Source organism: Drosophila suzukii, chromosome 3 (assembly GCF_043229965.1).
Source record: "Drosophila suzukii chromosome 3, CBGP_Dsuzu_IsoJpt1.0, whole genome shotgun sequence".
NCBI classification, from domain to species: Eukaryota; Metazoa; Arthropoda; class Insecta; order Diptera; family Drosophilidae; genus Drosophila; species Drosophila suzukii.
Genome location: NC_092082.1, coordinates 23,795,075 through 23,821,161, shown reverse-complemented (window position 1 = coordinate 23,821,161; position 26,087 = coordinate 23,795,075). Strand labels below are relative to the sequence as shown.

At 38.8% G+C, this 26,087-nt stretch overlaps 1 protein-coding gene across 1 annotated transcript in view; it reads left to right on the top strand.

Moving 5' to 3' along the window:
• The window catches only part of LOC108005713 (uncharacterized), a 79,577-nt gene that overhangs the window by 26,945 nt on the left and 26,545 nt on the right, over positions 1-26,087 (top strand). The window contains exons 4-9 of the mRNA XM_036815629.3: positions 1,399-1,524; positions 9,128-9,232; positions 10,914-11,005; positions 12,328-12,564; positions 13,453-13,611; positions 21,475-21,653. Coding sequence (XP_036671524.3) covers positions 1,399-1,524; positions 9,128-9,232; positions 10,914-11,005; positions 12,328-12,564; positions 13,453-13,611; positions 21,475-21,653 — 898 coding nt within the window. The remainder of the gene's footprint in view (positions 1-1,398; positions 1,525-9,127; positions 9,233-10,913; positions 11,006-12,327; positions 12,565-13,452; positions 13,612-21,474; positions 21,654-26,087) is intronic.

Below are 26,087 nucleotides of genomic sequence, written 5' to 3'. Positions count from 1 at the left end.
TGCTTCCTCATTTGCCCAAGAGAATTTCCGGGGCGAGAAGTCCACGTAGAAGTCCAAAGCAAACTTGCAAATGCAAAAGTTTTTCAGAAAATTTCCACTGCCGTCCAGTCGACGCTCCTAATGAAGCCACAAATGCCATGTACGATGTGGATATCCCTCCCCATTTTCCGCTGTCACTTTTGCCTTTGTTTAATATTTCAAATTGGAAGTGAAAATCTCCTCGTCTGCGTAGGTGTTGGGAAATTCTGCTAAATGAAAAGCAAGTGGCAGCGACTGAAACCCGAGGCTCAACCCTTTTATTGGAGTTTTCTTTCCAATTTTCGACACACACTCTGGCAGGCATTTATTTGCATATTTTATTAGAACAAGAAGATACGATGATTTCGAGTGCCTCGACTATCAGTTACCCGTTACTCTGTTTCAAATTTCAATTGAAATACAATTCCAGATCGGCACACAGCCCGATGCCAGAGCCACGCCACCTAGCGGAGGGTGGAGATACCACAGAACTTATTATAATGCGATTGGTACAATTCTCAGCTTTTAGATGGGTATTGATCAACAAAATCAAACTCAATTTACACTAAAACAAAACTTTCAAAAATATGGGCAACAGAAAGGCTTTAGACTTCATAGGTTCGGAAACGCATCCTTCTACCTGTGACATTATTTTTCCCGATTACAATATACCCCTTTAATCTACGAGTAATAAGTATTAAAGTACATGGACCCGCACGAGAACATAATGTAAATATTGCATACAGGATTAGACACTTGACTTTCTGCCTCACAACCTTCTTACTTTGACCTTGACTTGACCCCCTGTCGAGGCAGTGTGAGTCTGGTATTTTCCTTTTATGGCCAATCAAATATGCAAACAGTGGGCGGCACAATAAGGCGTTGTGCGGTCCCTTACATTTTTTGCAAATGGAATTTCATTTGCATAACTCTAAGCAAATGTAAAATATAGTTTTAATACCCTGCAAAGCCAGGCTAAACTGGTCTCTAAGGGATTTGGAGAATGCCTAAAAATTCTATTAGAACGAAGACGGTCTTTTTAGGGATAGGAAAGCTAAATAAATGAATTCTTTAAGTTCAGCTGTAATAGTTCAAGTGAAATACGACCCAAGTGAGAAACGACTCTGTTAAATTAAATATTTTTAAGGAACTGTTTAAAATAAACGTCACAAACAGATATTTGAAATGGTCTTGATTATTTTTTGACTTACCATTAATATGGTAAAGATAGGTAAAAAATGTTACATTATTCTTTCTTCTATTTCAGAAGTTTTTAATATGACTGTAAAGAATCGATATATTTTTACTTAACCCAGATTAAAAAGCACTTCCGTAGAAATATAAAAATGTTGACATTATATATTCCTGTTTCTCTTTCAGATCATCTTTGATGGCTTTACGGTGGGAAGGTTCGACGAGGGCATGGTCGATACGGATGTGGACGGTTACGAAACGAACCTCAGTCCCACGGGCGAGTTGCCCGGATGTCCCGAGGGCTTCATGCAGGTGAGAGGGCTGGAATTCCATTTATTAAAATTCATGTTACGTGATAATAAAAATAGTTTGTGGGAAATTGTGTCCGGGAGTTTGCACTCCATTTGCTTGCGTTGCGGGCTATAATTTCATGCCCAAGTGGGCGGGGGGCGTGGGATGTGGGTGTGGTTGGGTTATGGGTGATGGGAAATGGGTGGAAAATCCCGGCGAGGACTTTGGCTTGTCATCATTGGTAGCTTTCGACGTTGTCGTTGCCGTCGTCGTCGTCGTCGTTCGATTCAATCAATGTCCGAGTAATTCTGTAATTTTCTGTTTGGTTCTCTGTTGACAAATACCACATTAGCCCGGCAAATTGAATTGAATGCTGCGCCTGTGTGCGTGTCTCTCCCGATATCCGTGTCTGTGTGAGTCCTGGCTATCCTGGGATTGGGGCTTGAGTGCTGTAGTGTTGTTGGGTCATATCCATTTGCCCTTCTCCGGGCCAAAAAGGAAAACTATTTAACATGTACTGTGGCACTGGCAGTGGATCTGAATCTGTGTGCGTGGTGTATATTTTTATCGAAAATTTTGCGGGCACATTCGGGAACGGACTGCGGATGGCGTTGTCCTCGCCCTTGTAATGCTAAAACCAAAATCCTGGCCAAATAAAATGTACCAAAAAGCTCACTAAATCCCTGTAATTGACTTGTGCAATATGTTTGAATGCCCCCTCCCCCAGCGCCTCGTAAATGTATTCGCTTCTGTCTCAGTTTTTGTTTCAGTTTGCGTATCTGCATCTGTATCTTTATCTCGGTTTCGGGTTGACTGGCCCTGCTTAAACCGCTTTTGATAAAGCCCAGACTGACTGGTCGCTTTTCTTCCTTCCCTCCGGATACCTTGAGCTGTTTTAATTTGGGGATTAAATAAAATATTCGCACAGAAGTGCTGAAACGCAAATGGCGAGGGTGATGTGTATGGTCACTTAATCTTCTGCCTTAAGCTGATTCTGGAAAATGAAGAAAGCGTGTGGTTGGTTTATTAAAATAAATGTCCCTGGGATTTCTTTGTGACATTTTATAATTATTGTGATTGACATGTAAGAAATGTATATCATTATAGGCAATATATTTTTTCAAGGTGTGGAAAGATTTAAAATCCTTATCAATATTCATTATAATTATTGTTAGGTATTTTCTAAGAATTCAATTATTCATAATTTCTGCTTCTTAAATTTTACTAAAATTAGAATTTTAGAAATTAAAATTTTTGTATTGTTTATATATTACCAATGTGTGTACGAGCATTAATAACTAAAAGAACTCCTGTTGGGTATATTATTAAACCTGTGAAGGAAACATTTTATTTCCCAAATCGTATTAACAATTAACAACGTGTCAATTGTCAATTTAAGACGTACCACTGCATTCTTGCATTTATAATTCTATGTGTATACACAGAGAGAAATATCCAAGAACAATGTTCTTGAATTAAGAACATTCGTTCTTAAATACCGTTTCAGTACATTTTGGTATCAATGTTCTCAATATTAGAAGGAAATGGTAAGAAGAGAAAAGTTAAATTGAGTTTACTTAATCACTTTTAAGTATACACTACGGACTGAACTAATAGTTTATTTGTTGAGATATACAATGTATAAAAATACCGACAATTCAACTTGATTCGAGCAAAATATGAACATTTTCATCTTAAAAATGTCGTTCTATTTTTAAGAACATTTTCAACTCAGATGAGAACGTCAGAATATTTCTGTGTATGTATGTATCTGTTTTATTACGTTTTTCATTGTTTATAGGATCTGCGCTCTTAAAAACAAGGGCTTATGAAATTAATAAGAATGCACTGTATCTTTGAACAAAATTATTTAAATGATTTGAAAGGAAAGCTTTTAGGCAATTTAAGTCTAAAGAGATTACATAACATTTTTTAATGGATGTCCCCTCCAACCGATTTCTCCTGTTCCCCACAAAATCTCTCGCTTTGTCCCGGGACTACAGATGCAAACCCTTCGCTAACTAGAAAGGGCTTTCCGCCCACTGTCCGAAGGGGGAAAACCATAAACCTCTATTAGTTTAGCTCCGTAGGCTCTCCAGACCTCCGCTTTTCCCGCTTTTCCCGCCGGCCCTCCGTCGCTTTGTGCAACAATAAATTTTAACAAGCGTGGGGCGTGCGCTGACATTTTGCGGTGCTCGTCCCGAAAAACTAAAACGGGATGCGGACCGGACTGCGGACATGGAATAGCCATCCAGTGCAGTCGCAGGCACTCCTGGCTGTCCTGTTGAGGTTTCATTTGGCGCTTGACATGTGTACGGAGTTGAGGGATTTCCGCAGAGGACGAGGGCGGGGTGGCTGACGGGCATGTCCCTAGTTTTCCTGCCGCTGCATTTTCCCGCGCTGCATTTTCCACACGCTTGCAGGGGGTAAGTGCACTTTTGTTACTGAAAACAAGGCTTGTGTTTTTTCAACATATACCAGAAATATTTGGACTTGAAAAAATATTTACTCTAAGTGTGTTTTCTAAATGCAAATAGCTTGGAAAAATTTATATATTTTTTTTCAAATGAGTTTAAAAACATTATTTGCCTAAAATAAAAATGATTTCTTTTATTGTAAAATTAAGTTATTCCAAATTCTGTGGTAAAGATATTTGTTTTTTGTTTACTGTAGAAGGGAATTTCAAAATTCGATACACAAATTCGGCATTTACTTGTATTTTTTATATTTGGCCTTCCTCCTGGGTTTTAAAATGCAGTTAAATATTTTCAATTTTTTGCCGCTGCTCGTGCATTGTTCATTGTTGTCGTTGCAGTTCTATATAGACTCGTAACTAACCGCAGGTTTGTGTTGTGTTTTTCCCCCTTGAAGCCTCCATTTCCATCGAATCGTTTTTTTCCAGTAAAGGCAATTTTAACTGCTGACGCGGTTTGTAAGCCCCTCCCGGCCCAACGATCTGTATAAATAATGCGTGTCATGGCCTGGCCACATAAATTCTTGACCGAAACGGAAAATTTATATCCGCTGCCTTTCCCACATATACGGTTATATATGATTTACCCAGGTTCAGGCCCAGCACCCCGTGTCGAGTCTGAGGCTCCGGTTTAATCATTTATTCAATTTAGCCGGACATTCTGTCTCATGCATTTTGTAACAGGCCAAAAGGGGAGCGACACTGGGCTGTCCTTATCTTGACCTTTTCGGAATTATTTTTAATAATTCAGCAAACAATCTTGGGCTGATTGTGGGAAGGAGGTCGCTGTCCTTAAGTACAGTTTAAACTGCCTAAACCGAATTTGAATGGGTCGAACTTCCAGCAACTTATGAAATTATCAAGTACTTAATCAATACTCATAATTCTACTATTAAAGGTATTATAAAGCACGTAGGTAAATTGATAGAATCTGTATTTTGATTACTGATGTTGCTGCATTCTTTCAGAAAAGCTCAACTGTTTACTAAGTTAGTAAATTTCTAGTGGCATTCCTCGTCCGCTTAAAACTCCTGCCGGACCCTTTGTGTGTTTCCTAATATTGCTAATCATAAATAATAAAGTTTATGCATAAACGTATTAACCTAAATCAACAGAGACAACAAAGGCAGCAGTTAGGCGGAGGAGGCGGCAGTTATCCTTGAGTGTCCTTGCGAGAGCAGCTTGGGCAAATGACTCAATATTTGACAATCACAACATCCCGGCCGTAGTCCTGACCCTCTGCCCCTCCTTCCGAGCGAAGGACGATGACAGGAGCAGCGAAGCAGCTTGGTCCTGCCCCAGTTTGTCAATAGTTTTTATTGGACTAAATGTGTGCGTATATAGATAATGCATATAGATTGCTTAACAACTTTGCCTTAGCTTATAACTCACGGTTGACCGCACGAAAGTTAGGGAGGTTTACGAGATCGTCTGAGCAAAAGTCTCCCAAGCTTAGTTTTTTTGACTTATTTATGGGCCTGTCCCTCGCGCATTTGTATTGCAAATTAAAAGCCCACATGGTTTAATTATTTATTTGTAGCAGGCCAAATGCTTTAAATTACAATAAATCAAACAGAGCGCGCCAACAGTGGGAAGGAATGGGAATTATGCGCTTAAATTGTTTCACAATTAAGTCGAAATACACACTGCAACCAAAGGATGCATTGGGGGAGGAAAAGGATGCCGGGGAACGAGGAGCACTGACAAGCGGCAGCTTTTGTTTATTGTTGGCAGATTATGAAGCGAGAAGGATTCTGCGGATGCCAGTACATCAACAATGTTGATAAAACTTTTATCGCACTCAGTGTGTAAAATGTGTGTGCGTATGGGCGAAACCCCTGAGCCCCGAACAATGTATTGCGGATATTTGTGGGCGGGCCGGAATGCATCCAAAATTCCCATTAATGGTCTTAAAAGAGTTTTAATGGTTGGGGAAGGGCGAAACCAAAGTCTCGTGTTACGTCGAAACGAGTTTTGGGTTTCAGCTGATGCAATCCTATTAAGCTTCAAATTCTGACACATTTTTTGGTTTTCGATTCTCGTTTACATATTTCAGCAAACTTAATATGCCTAATTATAATTGTATTACCGATATTAAACTTATTGTATCTAACTTATCCCTTTGTATTCTTTTAATAATTGAATTCCTAGTTTGCACTACTTATATAATCGTTTTATAGTTATTTTTATAAATAGTTACTGTGGCTTAGTTTTAAGTAATAATATTTATTGGCTTTTTGCTTGCTTTAAGCTTTGATTTCTGCCTTCCATCAATAGTTGCATATCAACTTTTGTGCTTAACTTTCAATTAACCTTTAAGTTTTATGTAGGCCAACACTTTTCTGACTGGCTACCAAACGTTTGCCCGAAAAGTCGGACCATTATTAGCCTTGGCCTAATCAAAGAAAATTTAACCCAAGGGCGGTGGCGGCCCAAAAAAGCTTGCTACAATAATAATTCAATCAATTTAAAACCAACACAAAACGAAGCAGAAAAAGCAAGAGCAGATAGGCCAAAGACGTAAAGGAGGGCAAGAAAGGGGGGTTGAGGAGAAAAGGGGGAAAAGGACACACACAAGGACCAAGGTCCAATAATTCGTTATGAAGTCGATGCTAATAACGCTCCAATGCACACAATGGACATGATGACGATGATGAAGAGGACGGGCGATGGAGTAAGATAGACGGAGGAGCTAACGAGGGGAAAAAGGCAGTACACTCAGAAAAAGATTTACAAATTCTGAATCTTATATAAGCCCAGGTCTTGTCTCAAAAAATCAAGTCAGAGCACTTAAGACCACATGTTTGTATCATTATGAGGACATTATTTACGCATAAGTACAGTTGAAAGATATGTAAACACCCATTTTATACTTTATTAAAAATTTCCCATGTGGTATAAAACAGTTTTTTGTTTTTGAGAAGTTTCTACAATAATTATATAAATATCACCTTATGTTTGAACCTTTTGTTGAAAAGAAACTCTACAAGTATCTCCTAGAACGTGCTTCTTGTATGACACATTTATAAAGACCGTTCCCAATTAAAAAAACCTTTTCGAGTGTAAGATGAAGAGGCCTGTGACCAGGACCCGTACAGAGTTTGCAATGAATTTACACAAAATCGAAATCAGAAAATTACCATTATGCCGGGCAGTCAAGCCTGCCTGTGGGCTCCGTCCTGCCGGGACCCGTTGCCCAGCCCCAGTCCTCAGTCCTCAGTCCCCATCCCAATCCAGTATTCATCCTGCCGATGAGATAGAGGAGGATGGCCGACGGACCGGCCCCGACCATTCAATATGACAGCAGCAATGGGCCGACAGGACTCCAGTGCAACTGCAACTCTAACCAGTTACAAATATTGGCCGGACCTCGATTGGCGACTTTGAAATTACAGCAAAAATTGTTGTTTGAGTTGGAGGCAGCCGCAGGACATGTCGGGGCAGAAAGGACACAGAGGACGCCGGGGGCCGGGGGCCGGCCTCGTCGGTCGTCGGTTCAGTTCAAATAACCCATTAACTAAAAACTTAATCAATTGGAACCTCAGTGTAAATGAGCTGCCGTTGCCGTTGCCGTTCTCCGATCCCCACATTTATCGACTGTTGGCCACTGACCCAGGCCGCAGGCAGCAAAAAAAGTATTGAAACGGCCCGGCAGTGTCCTCATCGTCCTGGTATTAGCAATATTAATGCTGCCTATGCGAGCTCGCCCTATAAATGTCAGTTGTCCTGGGGCGAAACCAAGCATTTGCGACCCGAATGGGGAAGATTTGTGTGATTTTGTGGCGTATGCTGGGCATTTTTGATTCGGAAAACTATCTAGATACACGAACGAACTCTAAAGTAGTATGAGCCGTACATCACAATACTCTTAAAAATATGCATAGATCGATTAATTAGAACTATGAGAATAAGACATGATTAAGGGAAAACTTATGAGTAGAATATTAAAAATATTTGATGATATCAAGATACACCTATGACATACATTTTCACGTTTCTATGAAAATCTATTAAAAACTACTTTTAACGATCAAACTTTTCAAAGGAATATACCATTTTAAGTTCCCCTATGACTAAAGTTGGGTCAGCTTCAAAAGCTTGTAATGCATTTCATTAAAATAATGTTCTTTTCAATAAATTCAACTTTATTTTATAACTAATTCAGTTGTTTTTATACGAAATAATGAAACATGTTACGAGTCGAGTAACAAAATAAAAGGGAGAAATAAAGTTTGAAATTTATTTTTATAGCACACTTATATTTTATATTGTTTATGGTCAACTGGAATTTTATTTCGTCGTTTTTGAAAATAAATTTTGATGTTCGCTATAGCTTTAATTATTATTTAATAGTGCTAGTGCCATAAATAAATTAAGTGCTATGAAAAATTCATAAAATTTGAGTTGGTGCTGCCAGTTGCTTAAAGAAAATATAACTTTTATGACAAAAAAGGATTAAGTATGAATCAAACTTTAAGGTCCTGCTTTAGAGCAGGGTATTTCACAGCCCATTATTGCACTCCCCATTTAAAGTTTCGACTCTTTTCGCCACTGGGTTAATATTTTAACCACTATACGTTTGCCCAGCTTTAGGCGTCTCTTTTTTGGTCACAATGTAAATACATTTATGGGGCAGCACTTGCAGGCTGTTTCCACGGATGCCGTGTTGTTTCAGCCGGTGGTCGCACACCTTCGACGATTGGCAAGGGTTTTTCGCATGCATAAAATACCAATCCGAGTGGGGGCTGCCCTGGGTTCGGGTACCGCTGCCAAGGAAAAACAATCCAGTATTGTGCGGAGAGGTGGCCGGGAAAGTAAAAAACTACACTGCACAACACGCACTCATAATCCATTAGCCCAACGCCAGATGGCCCCCTGTAACGTGCGCTTATTAATTTTTCATGCGTTTTCACTCGCCCAGCGCCAATAAAATCAATAAGGGTGTACGAACTCTATAACTTAACCCAATTTTTTAATGCGCCTGCGACGGTGTGTGCACTACATATGTGCGGCTTTAAACGAGGCATCGCAGCATTTTGCCGAGCTGGGCGAAATTGCTTTCGGCCCTTCTGTTGGGTTGTCTGTGGGCGTGTCACCAGCGAAACAAACTTGATTTTTAATTAATTAAATTTTTATTTATTTACTTGGCAGCTCAGCGAATTGGGACGCCCATTCACCGGCGGCTCCTGGTGCGGCAAGGCCACCGGACCGCAATTGTACTTCAGCGAAACATCCACGGTGACAGCGTCGGTGAAGGTGAGTGCAAGTGCAAGTGAGAAAGGGCATGATGGAAGGGGACGGACGATGGAGCGCTGGGAGCTCGGCTCAGCGGGCGTGCTTAAATTACATACCCTAGCTGGAACAGCGAAATCTAATTCTTTCCCAAGCTATTTGGGCTTGACTGCAAAATATGAAAATCTTTAAAAAAATAATATTATAAACATTTTTTTTATATTTTTGTAAGTGCATTTCTGATCATTTTTATTGTTAACTAATACAAAATTACAATATTAAGTTAGAGTACAAGATATCTGTTGATATTTTAAAACTGATAATAACATCAGAGTAAATTTACAATATTTAAAACTCATTGTTTTTGCTTCATATCCAAAAAAATATATATCGATTTTTGTAATTGAATTTTTTATAACGATTATTATCAACCAATACTATGCATATTAATATCATTTCCTGCTTCTCGTGACATACTAATATTGATAATAAAATCAGAGTAAACTTACATTATTTAAAATTTATTGAGTCTGCTTGATAATACAAAAATAAATGATCTTACAAACTACTTTTTAAGATTTTCTTAAGTGAATTTTTAATAACGTTTAATATCAACTATAACATCTTAATAATATTAATCTAGAATACTACGTATACCAAATATTATTTCCAGCATCTCTTGATATAATAATAGTGGAAACTACACCATAATTAACTTACAATTTTTCAAAATTTATTTCATCTTTTTAATATTTTAAATATATTTTAAAATGGAAAAACTAGCCTAACAAATTCAATGGAAAGACAGCTCCACACTAAGAATCCCAAAGTTGAAATGTTCAGCAGTATCGACGCTTTATATGTGCATCAGTGCTTCCCAGCACATCTGCAATCTTCAATTACTCTGTCAGAGAATAAAATCTTTAGCTCATCCCAAGGTTTACATGTCCTGCTTTCCGTTTTCATTTTAATTGAACAACTTTTCCCGCGCCCAGCACACGGCGTATGCGTAATATTTTCTTAAGGCAGTCCGTCGACGAAGCAGTGCCATTGCCACTTTTTGATTAATTTTTAAATAAACGCGCTGCCATAAAAATGGGCAAATGGACAGGGCAGCGTAAAGGACACGTCATCCGAAGCTCTTGGCCGGGAATATGGTTTCAGTTACTGCCGTCGAGTTGCCACGCATAAATTATGAAAATTAATAAAAGTTCATTCGGTATGTGAGAGAAAACTCCTTCAGACACTTCTCGTCTGAAAAGTGTTGATGAGCAGTTGACATGGCAATGGAGAAAAATCAAAGGAGAAGTCGCAGATTGCATAATTGAAGAGAAACTGCGTGAGGAGATGGAAATGGTTACTCGTTAAGCACCCATTTGGATCGTTTTTTATTGAAAATAACGTCTCCTATTTTGTCATTTAAGTTACAATAATGAGATCTGTATAAATTCCATAAAATTACTATTCCTAGTGAAGGTGATTTTTAGCTAAGGTATGTTAAGTTGTTATCCTCCTAAAATTAAAAACAAAAGTTGAAGTGACTTGAGGTGATATTCGAACTCATTAGGCAGCCATTCCAGCTGTTTGCCATTACAGGAAAATACCTTCAGTCACGTTTCCGCTGTAACATTTTCACATTGATTGCACTTTTTGGCATTTTAACATTTCAAAGTGCATTCTACTACCGCTTTCCATTTTCTTGCAGGTTTTTCATCCACCACGCAATATCCGAGACGAAAAGCCCTTTGAGTTCAGCATAAGATATAAATTTATAAGCCAGTCGGATGCAGTTGTGAGGTAAGTTGCTGCCCCGAATCGCACCGGCAAACTGACAAATATCTGTGCAGCTCGAAAACTATTCAATTGATATTGGTTCGGTGCATTTTCCCCGGCTTTCCCCATTCCGATGCTCTTATGCTGTCAGCCAACCGGGGTAATGTCATCAGTCTGCCTCGGCTCTGCCCGCTCGAGTTTTCATCTTTCCCTGGATGTTTCTATTTCTATTTATATTCCTACTTCTAGCTCTGGCTCTGTTCAAAGGTTCCTGCTTAGAACTTAAATCTTTCTACCCGAAAGAACAATGCCACTTGGTTGCCTTGGGGATGGCTTTTCGGGAAACTCCCGGGGGAGGCAGCCTGCATAAAGCATGAGCCCGTGTTCTGTCTAGTTTCCCAATACAGGTTTATCCTCACCTCATGTATTTGCAGAGCAATCCATTTGAGCCCTGTGCCTAGGCATGTGTCAAATTTGTCTCCGAATCGTTTGCCCTCTTTTCACTCACCTTTCCAGGTGTCGCGCTTTTTGTTTGCAGGTGGAAAATTAGAGCGAGAGGAAAGCAGAAATTGAAATGTATTTTTACGCCTGAATGAGTTTCACAGAATTTACGAGCGGAAGAGGGGCGCACTGCAAGCCAAGAACTCATTTTTAAAGGCGCACTGTAAAATACATTTGAATAACAAATATAAACATAACTATTTTCTTTGGAAATTATATTGTAAACTATTAAAAAACGAAGTTTATCTTTGTGTACAAAGTATAATTTGAGGGTTAGCTTAAAAAAAAATATATTACATTAGTTTGGCTAAACTAATTTTTAAAAAATCATATACCAATTTTTGATGTAAGAACAGAAATTTAAAATGTAGTACAATTGCAGTGTGCATTTAAGGAACATTAGGACACTATTGAATGTGCATATTGAGTAGCTGTTGATAAGCAACCAAATAGTGTTTGGCCAAAGGGTCTTATTGAATTTTTTGAAAAGGTTTTGCACTTTATTGGTATATTTTCGTTGAGTGAAAAGTCCGTACGCTGTCCGTGAATCGTGTGCACACCATTAGCAAACTAAACAATGATCAGAGCCCCAGGTATGACCATCTATATATATGGTAGGGGAGTGTGTGCGTGTGAAATACCCGTAGCACATTTTATGCAAATTGCAGGCCTTTGTGTTGTTGGTGCTGCCGGCCCAGCCTTAAATACCATTCAAAATGTACTCGCACGGACCAAAAACGAGAATGAAAACGAACTAGAACCAGAACCAGAACCGAGGACGAAAATTGCTAAACTCGCACAACACTTAGTGAACTGAGAAGTGAACCTTTTGGCCTCTTTTCCAGATACGGCCTGCCCGATAAGCCGCTCGAATTGGGCCGTGTGACACCCGGCACCTATTGTACCAGGCAATTCGACGAATGCTATCGTAACAAGTGTCGCCTGCAAAGTCCGAATTATCCCGGCATGTATCCGAGGAACGTAACCTGCTACTGGACGATCCGGCAGAAGGAAGTCCCGACCAGCAAGCACGCCATGATTGCCGTTAGCCAGGAAAATCAGCACAAGGCCCTGGTGAAGCGGTAAGTTTGGGGGGATTGGTCCGTAGAATGCCGGATGACTACCTGCAGTGGAGAGCATTAAATAAGCATTACCAGTCTGTGTCCCCGAATTCAACTGCCGAATTGAATGGGACTCATACACATATCCCAAATATCCCGGCCTGGCAGAGTGCATCTGTATCTGCATCTGCATTTGTTTGACAAATTTCAATTTAGCAAATTGCTAAGCGAAGTTCCAGTTTGCAGTTTGTTAACTGACGGCACAAATGAAACTGTTTCGTGTTCGAGAATGTTAAGCATTCGTCGCCCAAAAGTTTTGAATATTCCAATTAAATGCAGCAAACATGCGGCCGATGCATTTTGTATGCAAAACCGTATTAAGGACGGCATGTGAAGTTTGTAATTGGATTGATGGGATTAGGCAAATGTATATTTGATATTAGCTGCCATTTATTTTCAATTTTCAACGAGAACAACTCGGGTTTCTACTCAGATGAGTTATAAAGTCAGTGTACAGCTGGTGACATTTTCAATATGGAGGACTCCAAAAAGGCAGCATGGGTTAAGCTCTAAATACATTTTAGTGTATTAAACAATTTTAAATGAATGGCAGACTTATTTGAAACGAATTTTAAATTCGAAATTGGGGCATTTGTTTTACCATTTTTATCCCACACTAAATAACACCACACCAAAAAGCTTTTGGATACACTTTTGGAACTATTTTCATACAACAGCTACTATTATTTTGACCCCAGCTGTGTGTATTTTACAGCATGGCTTTGGCAAATGAAAATGTTTTCATTGCATTTCGATTTGATTGCTTTTCTCCGTTTTTCAATTGTACATATTGTTCGTGCTCTTTGGCTTACCTTACCAATATGATTTCTTTTTCCCCCACGCCCACAGCTCAATAGCCAGCTTTAACAAAACCTCCCGGTCCATTCGAGCCTGGTCGGACTGTACAGGTGAACGGGACCATTTGATTTTCTACGATGGCAGTTCCACCAACGATCCTGTTTTGGCCAAATACTGCGGAGGGGACTGGTTGCCTCGCGTTGTTTCACGGTAAGTCTGACTAGAAAATAGCGAACAAAAGTCACATTTTATAGAATATCACGATATTGTTCATCTTAATCACAGGCAAGTGGAAAGAGAAAGGAGGGGCCATGTTACGGCAGGCAGACAGACAGGACATTTATTTAACGCCATTTCTCCCTTTTATGGAAAAGTTAAATATGAGCTCAGTAAAGCTCATAATACATTTACAAGAAAAGATAGACAGACATTTTTAATGAGCATATGTGTGTGTGGCACTATGTGATGGTGTGGGTATAACCAACAGTGATGACAAAAAGTTTTTTCTGAAGAGTTTTGAGTAGTATTTTATGTTAATCTGTTACTTAACAACCAATTTGCAGCGTTCCAGCGAATAATTGCGATGTATATTTTTTTAAAAGCCTAAATAAATTAACCTTTAAATAATCTTATGCTTAGAAAACAATTTCACATCAGACAAAGTCTAGGTACAAATTACTTAATTTGGAAAGAATAAACTTTAAAGCCTCTTATCAAAATGTACCAAAAAAATACATTAAAAAAATTTGAAAATTTCTTGGGCGGCAATTTTATTGAACAACATTTTACATTTTACGATACATTTTTAATTGAGTTTTAGATCTTAAAATAACATGAAAAAGCACCCAACAAGGCATCAAAATAACTTTTATTTTTTAATTTTATAGCTTTTTCAAATTTTTAAAAGTATGTTTCTGATTTTGTTATGCTTATGGGGACTTAGATGTAAACTAGGCTCAGTAAATGTTTTATAAACTCTCATATATATTTATTTTAGAATTTTGTAGTATTTCAACAAAATTGAAATACAAATCAACAATACTTAGTTTCCTAAATGTGGATTAGGCCTTAGTTTAGTAACGACTTTTCACAAGGGCTTTCATATGCAGTGATCTGTGTCACCAGCCGAAAGTGACTTTCGGATCACGGTGAAAGGGAATCCCCTTTTCCGCATCACTGCTGTGCATGTGTGTGTGGGCCTGAGGCCGCAGCCTAGTGCACTGCACTGCAGTTTTGGCTCGGGGCGCATGTGTTCCAATTCAGTTACACATAGATACAAAGAACCGCACACAGATACAGAGCGGGCGAGAGTGTGTGGGCCCTACAATTGTGCGCAATGCTTAAGCAAAACCGGAAATTGGGTTGCTCTGCAGACAGTAACCGAAGGACAGACACTGAGATCGGCCCACAGACAGTCGGAGCAAAAGTGAAAAAGAGATGCGAAATCGAGATACAGATACACTGGCACACACCCCATACAGCCGCTGAAAACATCCTGGCGCACACATAGAAACAAATGGATTTATGCTGCCGTTTGAAACTTTGCTAGTGCCATCTATTGAAAACATTTTGATGCATGTGATTTATGCAATGGCAAAATTTTCCTCATTAGTTTCCAAGTTGCCAGCATTTAGATCATCAACCATAAATTCTTAAAGACACTCCCCAGCCTTTCAAAAGCAATTTCAAGTTTTCTAACTCCAACGCACACATGCACACCTGCGGCCAGGAGTTTGGTTTTCGCAATTAAAAGGCAACTACTAATCGGTGTAGTTTTGGATTAGTTGGTGGAACTAGTTCGCTTATTAGTGGGACTGTTCCTTTGTCTCCGTTTCCAAGGCCTTGAGTTTATTTTGGCTTCTAGTGGGAGTATGAATAATGATACATATTAAAAAACAAGCCAAGCTCATAAATCAAATAAGTAAATCTATCTAAATTTGTACAAACCTAATTATACTCGTTACTCGTAGAGTAAAAGGGTATACTAGATTCGTCGGAAAGTATGTAACAGGCAGAAGGAAGCGTTTTCAACCCACAAAGTATATATATTCTTGATCAGGATCACTAGCCGAGTCGATCTAGCCATGTCCGTCTGTCCGTATGAACGCTGAGATCTCGGAAACTATACAAGCTACAATACTGGGATTAGGCGTGCAGATTCCTTAGATTCCTGCGCAGCGCAAGTTTGTTTCAACAGAGTGCCACGCCCACTCTAACGCCCACAAACCGCCCAAAACTGTGGCTCCTACAGTTTTGATGCTAGAATTAAAATTTTAAGTGAAATGTATTGTTCTCATCAATACCTATCGATTGACCTAAAAAAAAGTTTGCCACGCCCACTTTAGCGCCCACAAACCGCGAAAACCTGTGACGCCCACAATTTTATTGTTAGATAAAAAATTTAAACTAAAATGTATTGGTCTCGTCATTACCTATCGATTGGTCCAAAAAAAAATTTGCCACGCCCACTCTAACGCCCATAACGCTTAAATCTGTATACCGCCGGTAGGTGGCGCATTTTAATCTCGCTTTGCTGCGAGTAACGGGTATCTAATAGTCGACTATAGCGTTCTTCCTTGTTTTTTATTTACCTTATATTTAAAATAAGAAGCTTTTTATAAGCAAGAAATGGGGATAAGAAGTTCTTAATATAAATAGCCCTCGAACTTGTGAGGAAAAATTCAAATTGTTAACTAGTTTTCAAACGAATTTAAAACTTCAAAGCGTATATTGCTAACCCTCATACCGTTTACTTCATCCTAAGTAGGTTACCAGAATAATTAAATCCCCATAGCAACACATTTATCACCAAAAATACTGAGCTACCGACTCATTGGGTTAAGATAGTCATAAATTCTTAGAAGTCTGCTCTCGAAGCCCTTAAAAACACTTCCAGGACATCCCCAAAATGGTAGAATGCAGCTCTCTGCCACGCCCACGCATTTCCATGGCATTCAAGTGGCCTAGTCGCCCCCGACCCCCACAACCACCTTAAGCCCCCTTTGACGCCGCCTTTGGCCATTTATCTTGCACTTGAGAATTTGTTTTTGTTGTCTTTGGGTCTTCGGTCAGGGCCAAAAGTTTGCTCTTTTCCTGGACCTCCTCTGGCCACTTGGTGACCTCTTGAGACATGCACATAAACTTTGATTTTTTTTAGTGGAATGTCTCTTTATTTTTGCTGGTGTATGCAGCTGTAAAAGTATATTATAAAATATCCCAATAATTCCATATCCAGTTTGAAGTACACACCCTTTAAGTTGCTAAAGTAAGGAAAACATACCTTACCTGAAAAAAGGTTTCTAATATTTAATAAGGGATTCTCTTTCGTTGTCAATTTTGCTTTTCATGAGTACAAAATGAATATTTTTGTTTTTTTTTGTATTTGTATTTATATAGAATTATATAATTATATAGAATTCTATAAATATATAAAACTAACAGCAAATCGCCTTTAAGTAAAAGTTCTTATCTGATGCCATCAACATTATTTTTCCATTTTGTATTAAATCGAGAGAAATTGATAAGACTTATTATAAGTAATGTAAGTTCCTATAGCTCTTCCAAGGAATATAATATTTTATTAACTAGTTTTAAACAAATTTAAAATTGTCGCTTATTAAAATTGCGCAATGATGATGATCGCTTTGCCGTGGGCCCCTTAATCTCTTAATGAGTTGCACTCTCGCATTTATTGACATCCTTTCCATATCCTTGGGAAAATCTTATAAGCGTGCACAGGTGCCAGAAAGGGGGAGCGGGAAAGCGCATCAAATATGCATAGAGCGTAATATGCACATGAAGGAGAAAACGAACGAAGCAAAAGACGCTCAGGGAACTTGATGGAAAAGTGGGTGCCCAAGAAAAACGGCATTAAGAAGCCAGGACCGTAGCTCATGCCGCGCTTTTCCTTCCCCGCGCCGTGCTCATTTTTCACATCCATTTTCTTGCGAAGCACGGAGAATAATATTCCTCTCGGAAAAAATTGTCTTCAAAATGTTTTAAGATAACTAGCATTTCTTTAGTGTCCACTCACATTTTTATTGATCATGTATAATATTAAGAAAAAAATAGCATTATCAAGGTTTATTTATTATAAGGTGGTTTCAATCGATTAAATACTAAGCATAATTATCCAAATAAAGAAAAGTGTTGTAAATAAAAAGTTACTTTCTTTTAGTTATCTTATTATAATATATATTTTTTGTTGAACAGCTAATATATTCTTAAAGACATCTAAAATTTTCCGTGTACTGTCAACGTCATACGCGACATGAGCACACGAATTACAAATGCACACACGCGATGAGGAAAAGTCCTCCTCCATCCGCAAACATCTCTCGCTTTGCTTCTCACCTCAGTCATGGTTCTCTGACTTTGTACGAAAATCGCATATGCACACAAGGACGAGAGAAAATGAGCGAGGAGTGGGGAAAAGCTACATGAAAATTATTAATTTCCCAGCGTAACTTAAAATTGCAACAAGCTAAAGGTGCTGTGAGACGTTGGTATTTTATTGGTTTCTTTTCCCGCCTCTCGCTTTTCCTTTTTTCGGAGGTGTGGAAAGGAAGAACTGGAAAAGTTGTATTTTCCCTCAGCTGCAGCAGCAGCTGTTGATTTTCCTCTAAGTAAATGTTAATTTTTGTTAGCCAAGAAAAGAAAAACTCAAAGCGATAACTTTTTAAATTGCATATTAATTTTTTATGGCTCAAATGCTCCTCCCCTCGTCCCTCTTACGCTTTTCCGCTCCACCTGTTTTTTGTGGTTGCACTTTGCGGATTAGACTTGATGAAAATCCAGAAACGAAAACGGGATGTTTGCTTTTGGTTAATTCTAATTTTTGGGTGGGTGATTTTGTCTGGAAAAGGTTTAGCTTTAATAGTTAAGTGCCCTAAAGTTACAAGGAAACTGTCTTGATGTTTATAGGAATAGGTGCTTAAGCAATATCTGAAGTGAAGTCAATGATAATGGAAATTAACGATACTCGAAGTTATAAGTTATCTTAGTTAACTATTTGATATGTTTTAAATGGTTTATTTATTTATTTTTATAACTATTTAATCTTGCGAAAACTACTAAAATGGTTAATTTATGATTATAGAAATTGAAAAATTGTGTTCTGAAAAATCTTTTTAAACTTTGACCAACTATTATATTAAACTCTTTATCGGCTTGCGATCGAAGCATCCACGGTTCAGTACCCGAAATTCACTTAGGCCGGGTCCTTTAATTACTTGAAAGTTCCGTCTGCTTCCGAGCTCCTCTCCAAACACCAAGCTTTACAAAGCGCCCGAAGCTCCCATGGTGACCGCAATCCCATAGAAATTCGAGGGGGATATTCAGGGAGGACCTCGCTGCCATTTGCGGTCAGGACACTCTGACGCTTCGGAGAAGTTTACGTGTATTGATAAGCGACAAAGGCCAGCGATTTAGAGCAGAGGTCGGGCGGAGTGGAGAGTTCAAGGAGGCAACTTGGCTATGGATTCGTGTTGATTTTACGACACCCACAAGTGTGCCGCAGGCCATAAAGTAACCAAATGCCACGCCAGTACGCGTACAGACTGGCACTCACGCAGCGAAAAATGGGAATAAATTGAAAATTAATACTTAGGTCCGAAAAACCTTTGATCTTATTTTTTGTCAGCTTAACAAAGCTTTCTTTTAAAAAATGTATAATTGAAGATCAGTATATATGCCTAGACACTGATATAAGTATGTCTTTATACATTTCTGTAAGCAAGGGATATAGTATACAAAATGAATAAACTAAAGATATGGATATAAAATGTATACAGTATATACAAATGCTACCAACTCGGTTGTTCTAATTTAAATTTTAGTTTTATAGAAAGAAGACAACGAATTTTAATAGACACAAGTAAAATAAACCTATAAATATTTCACTCGGCATACCCAAAACGTTGTCGCATATTGTAAGGTCTGTACTTTTTGGAAAGCTTCCAGTAATTTTTCCAAGTACACCAACACACACTGGCCCAGGCAAAAAGGACATTCCCCAGCAGCCAGGACATCCCCTGCTGAATTCCAGAGGCCCGAGTGGGGACCAAACATTTGTGTCGCTTTATTAAAAATTAATTTACTTTTCATTTGCAGTTTATTGCACTTGGCACTGACAGAAAGCATTGCAGCTGCTCCCGACCACGCCCCCTAAGCCAACGCCCCCGTCTAAGAGCACGTTTCGCTTAAATAATAAGGAGCTTTGCCACTCACACTCGGCCACACTTACACGTATTAAAAAGCCATTTTGTTGGCCATGTTTGATGGCTTTTGACATCGTCTGCGTGAGCGTTTCTTTTTAAGTGTTCAAAGTCTTGGCTTGGGTGGGTGAGTGGGTGTCGGTGTGGGGAGCTCAGTTTCCGTTTTATTTTATGTCATGCCATATTACGCATACGCCGTGTGTGCGCACCTCTTGCCCGGGCAATAAAAATTCAATTTGATGTTTAAATTGAAAACTTTGAACATAATTTATATGGTCATGAAGGCGGCATGCTAAGGAGATGGCAGAGGTCTAGAAACATGAGTACATTTATGTTTTAAATGTTAGGCAATGCATAAAAAAATATATTTTTCACATTATATAAAAGAAATAAAATAATAATACCATCAGCCATACTATAAACCAAGCTGTTTTACTATAATTATAATGAGCAATAAGATCTTAATGGTGTTATCAACAAATAATAAATAATACCATCTAATTCTTTAACAATCTTTTCATGTAGAACTCTCAAAAAAATAAATACCTATTAGAAAATCGTAACTATAATGGTCGCAAGTACTCAAAGTTTATGAGCACTCGATGTGACTGCCGCAGCAGCTGTTCCTGCCTTCTTCGCCAAAAATCTGGCGTCGCGCCGTCTGCAAATACAGACAAAAAATATTAGAGGGTAGAAACGCTTTTGGTGCAACACCCACTAGCGACTGACATTTCATAATTTTTGACCAGAAAAATCAAAAGACAAACGGCAGAATTTTTGGCCCAACTCGACTCAGTTACTTTGTTATGCCAAAAAATTTGCCTAAAACTTTCGCACACCGCCCACCACCCACCGACGAGACAATGGCGAAAAAAGTTAATTTGGCAGCAAAAATGCAAACAACCAGACGGAGCGGACATTTTAAATAGCCCAAAACAAAGCGGCAGAACACTGCGTCATACTTTTGGGCGCGGTCCGTCGGCATTTTGGCAAAACGCCCATCCAGCTTGTTGTTTGTGCTGTTTTGCTGGCTGTTTTGGGTTTGTTGCCTCTTTCGTGGGCAAAAAGTTTACGACTTTTCTTGTTTGCCGAATTGTGCAAATTAAATTTATGTGAGCCGAAGTTTTTTCACGCCTCTAATTGGAGTGCCAGTGGCCTGGTTATGGACAAACATCGCAGGCAGCGCCGGCAGGAGGTTCCACGGGGCGGATGAGCGATATTGGGGAACTTCTGAGATTTCTTTGCGAAAAGTTTTTGTGGCCGGGTGGTCGCCACTCATGTCCAAGTATCATAGAACTTAAACAAACCGATAAGCCAATATGGAACATAATTTAATAATATTGTACATCGTGATAAAGCAATTTAAGAAGGGATCAAGCAATTTGAACAACAAAATTTGAACCAAAATCCATTTGTTAATATGTCTAGGAATATAATGAATGTTAATAAGTTAAGAAAGCGCTCTTGAAATGAATTTTACATCAAAAACCTCCTTCATAATATGGGGCTTAGGTGGGTTCAGTAAAAAAATGTTGGAATGGGGGTGCCATATAATGTCATAATGTCATGTTAGCTGCCTAAAAGTATGCAATGAATAAAACATAGTGGCCTTTCTATATAAATGCATTGTTTTTTAGTTTAAAATATATTGTTGCATACTTTAAGGCTCCTAAAAGGCCATGTACAAGATATTTCAAGACCCTAGCGGCTTGACGGCATCCTCGAATCTTTTCGTTTAATAGTTTGTATATAAAGATACCTATATTTATCAGATTCAAATGAATACTTATTACGTACATTACCGGGTTTAAGCACAAACAGATCTCATTTATTTTCAATTGTTTTCTCTCACTTTCAGCGGTCCCGAGATGCTGGTGGCCTTTCACTCCAGCCCGTTTTCAGCGCCTCTGCAACAGGGGATCCCGAACCGGGGCTTCGAGCTGGACGTGGACATACTCTTCACCGATTCCGACTCGTTCGACTTCGCCCAGGGCACCAAGAACCTGTGCGAGTTCCACATAAATGCCTCGAATCCAGGTGAGCGGAGAGTCCCACAAATGAATATGAATAACCATAATTAATGGCAATTAATGCGGGGCTCAGCTGCAGGTGCAGGTGCGCAAACTTTCCCAGAAAGGACACTTTCATCTGGGTCAGCATTTGCACTTCCACTGCCTCACTCTTCTTACGTAACTTTTTCGAATTACTCTTCTTGTGGCCATCGTCTTCTTTTTTAAATGTTCTTTGTTTTTAACTGGAAATTATTATTTATATTGCCCGCTGATGAAGGTTTCTTCTCGGTCTGTTTGCTGCTTAATTGCCATAAAAACAATCAGATGTCGAAGACCGATTCATTTTCTTTTTTTTGTGGCGCGGTGTAACCAAAGTAGTTTGCGAGGTGTCGTAATTGAGTGGGCGTGGCCGCCACTATACTCCCCCATTAGCCTTTGGCTCTAATCTAAGCAGAATAAATGAGATTTTAATTAAATTCAAGGCCAGACGAACCTCCCCCCATGGAAACCCAAGACTTAAGCTGGCCAAATGGCTTTTTAGGCTTGACTTGATGTGGCGGCCAAAAAGAAAAGTATGAGTAATTGCTTGGGCAGCGATAATGTTCGGAATGGATTTCAATTGGGGAGAGGGCATATTAAATGTCTGGGATGCGGTTGCAAAGGACATTGAGTTAGGGGGGAAAGTAGACAATAATAATAAATGTTGTATACAGTTTTTAGGAAAAGAAATATTAATATCAATGCTAAAATGGTTAGTAATCAATATATACCTTTCATTAACCATTTTTTATATATTTACTTATTTATTTCAATTTCTTCTAAAAAAAACTGGTAAAACGACGTTTGATAAGGTTGTGGTAAGGGCTAAGGACTTTGAGCTACGGAAAAAATAGAAAACAATAATAAATAATTATGCCAACATAAAGGGTTGACATCCAATTAATATGTTTCGTTGACCATAGTTGATATACGTACACATTCATTTCCATTTCTTCTAAGAACCTGGTACAAACACCCTTTGATAACGTTGCGGTTCCTAAGGGGAAAAAAGAAAATAATAATAAATGTTGTACAAATTTCTTAGAACAAGGAAGGTTTATTTTGTGTATGGTTTTTTGGTGGGTTATGCCAACATAGCTCGTTGGCATCCAATAAATATCTTTCATTAACCCTAGTTGATAACACTTTACATTTATTTCCATTTCTTCTAAGAAACTGGTATAAACACACTTTGATGAGGCTGAAAATACCTTCTGAAGCAGCCCCCGCTCCTTATGCCAACATTAATTAGAATTCCTCACTAACCGAATGTTATGCTTGAAGAAGTGCCCTATTCTAAGCTTGTTTTTTTGCGACTTCCACCCACTCCCCAGCTTTCTTCTCCTTCTGCATCTTTCACCTAAGCTCTCCCCCTGGCTTGGTTTTGCCAGGAATTTCATGCTCCCTGGTCAGCAGTCAGCTGCATTTAATTGAAAAATTATTAAATGAATTTCAGGCTGCCCTCCAGAGCCTCTTGGGAGCGGGACTGGGAACTCCAGGACTCCAGGACCGCTCCATCAATTTAGTGCAGCAGCCGCAGCGGTGGCCAAAAGTAGGCAACGCCATGGCAGCCGCTAATGTTCATTAATTTGCACTTAATAACTTTTGAGTAGATTTTATTTTGCTAGCCAGGCCGAAAACGCCGGTCTTTTATTATTTTCCACAAGGTTTTTATATCTTGCAAAAAAGGACGAAAATTGAGAGAACTCCCATTTGAAATTAGTTTTTTGGTTGAGCAGGCAATTTTGGCAGGGAAAAGTATGGGGCAATCAACTCATTCCCTGTTTATTTTCCCCTTCTTATGCCTTACATAACAGCTTTTCTATGCCTTGTTGTTGGGCTCATTAACTTGCCGGCTTATACATATAGCTATACGTATTTGGCGTTGTTGTTTCTGGTTGTGCTTAATTTTTGACCGTTTAACTTTGTGAAATGCCTTCCATCCTCATTCCTCATTCCCTTGGCTTTTTCACTTCGGTTTGGCTTAATGCGTTGGCTGGGAAATCGAGCAGATGTGTCTGCTATCATTAGGCCAAGATTCGTGGGAGGCTGGGAGGAGTTTTGAATGGCGATTCCGCTGCGATATCTATCATAGTTGTGCTTCATTCGGTATAGAACATCTTTAAGAAGGAAATATCTTGAAAAAGGGACTGAAGTACACAAAAGAAACGGGTGAAAATGTGTACTAGCTTTTTGGATTTCTGAAAACCAATGTTAGCAAAAGGTCCATATAAATATTAAAATAGAAACAAGCTTTTAAAGTCAATGAACACGATGTGCGTTGGTAAATTATACTGATAAATACATTATTTTGTTTTCGACAAGTACCCACTCAAACATAAAATTTAAAGTGAAAAATAAACGAAATGCTTGATAATGAAAACATCTGTTAGCTTTGCCAAAAGAAACTAATTAGAAACAACAAATCGCATTCCGATATAGCAAAATGTGACCAAAATTGAAATATGCCGCGAATTCCTTCAATTGGGGCAACATTTGCGGCGTGTTCAATTAGGAGAGCTCGGCCGGCGTTTGAAACATTTATTTATATTGGCCAAGAAGGGGGTTAGAAGGAGTTGGCCCACAATTCGGGCAAACAAGGCGGTATAATTGTTTTGTTATCGACACACGCACACTCCCCCAGCCACGCCCCGTTTGGCAAACACTTTCGGGGGAGGGGCGGCGCCAGTTCGCGATACAAATAAATTATTAGGGGGTGCAACATGATTTTAATTAAAGTTTTAACGAAAACCAAATATTTATCGTTTCATTTTGCTTTCATTTGCTGGCTGTGTGCGGTTTCATTTGCCCCACCACCCCAAAACCCCCTTTTGGCAACACAAACAACAACATCATTAAGCATGGGGACGCAAAAATTCAATATGCATTCGCATTTTGTATTTGAATATTTGAAAATTTCAGCCGGAGAACGGGCGCAAACAAGGACAATTTATTATGAACGGCAAAGGTCACTGCAATGCTATACATAATCATCAGTGTGCGGTTTTCAATAGAATTCTCGTAGAATATTCAATGCAAATAATGCGCAGGGGCACGCGGCGTATGATTAATAAACTGCAGATGCAGATGTTTTGTGTGCAGAAGTTCGGATCGGGCCTCACTCACTGCGTTGATTACGTAACGGAATCTGTTGCATATTTAATTCGGTTTGATTTGGCCATAACTTTTTCAATTAACTTTAATTAAATGTGCAACTTTCGCCCAGTCGCAGAAGAAACCCTCTGGGTCTGTGGTGTGTGTCGATTTTAATTAAATTTTGTTTGCTTGTGTTTTACGCTGACAGCCCTGTAAGCGTTTAAAGTGTGTTTAAATCAATCGCCACAGCGCCGCCGAGTTTTGCCAGCATTTGCGAAAGGCTCTTGGGCATTTTCGTGGCCAGAAAACGATTGTCATAGCTGCCAATTGCCGATCCAATTATTTCCTAAAAGGATTTCTTCGCCAGCCAAGCGTTATCTGACCCAATCAATATTCGATTCCATCCGGATTCCCTAATTAGTGCTAATCAACTCCAGCCAAACATCCCACATGCAATAACCGCCCACAAAAGCGGGAAAAACTTCATCCGGCGAATATTTGGCATGTCCATTGCCATGGCAACCCGCTCTCACATCTAATGGCGCCAATCAGAGTCGGGTAATAAATTACCCTATATGGATTCGCTGTGAGACTTACAAATCATTTATGCCAACTAAGCAGGCACAAGTGGAACACACAAGCGGTGCTGAGGAGGTGGTGAAAGTGGAGAAGGGAATCGCAGATGTTGCGAACGCCCCACGAAAATAGAACATTTTTCCTATTTAAGTTTTGACCTCCAACACAAGGACTTCACAGAAGTATACGACAGTTCATTATAACAATTTGCAGCCATACATAGATGTAAGTATTGATTTCCATACCCATTTTGAGCTTTTAAATCGTACCTTTAAATGCTTATATTTCTTATATAGTACAAAAACCATTTATGGGTGAAGAACCGTTTATGGAACAATCATTTTATAAATAAAGTGTATTCCGAAATACGGTGTATTCCATTAAATTTAAAAAAGATATGCTAGTTTGAAAGTTGGCTTGCAAAGGTGTATTCAATTGTTTTATAAATCGGCTAGCGATATTGTACAATCATAACTTGCAGTATAAAAGCATATTATAATTTCTTAATATCTTTAGGTATAAAATTATCTTAGAAAATATACAAACTCTTAAAAAATATTTGATAAATAAGAAAGAAAGACAAAATAAGTTCAGTTTAAGATATTTATCTTGTTTAATTGGTATGCCAAAGTTTTAAAAACGCATTTAAGTGCGGACTACCCTGCTAATTTCATAAGGAAATATACAAATTATTTATTTAATTTTTTGTAAACGAATAATGGATGATTTTAAAAATACCCTGAGATTA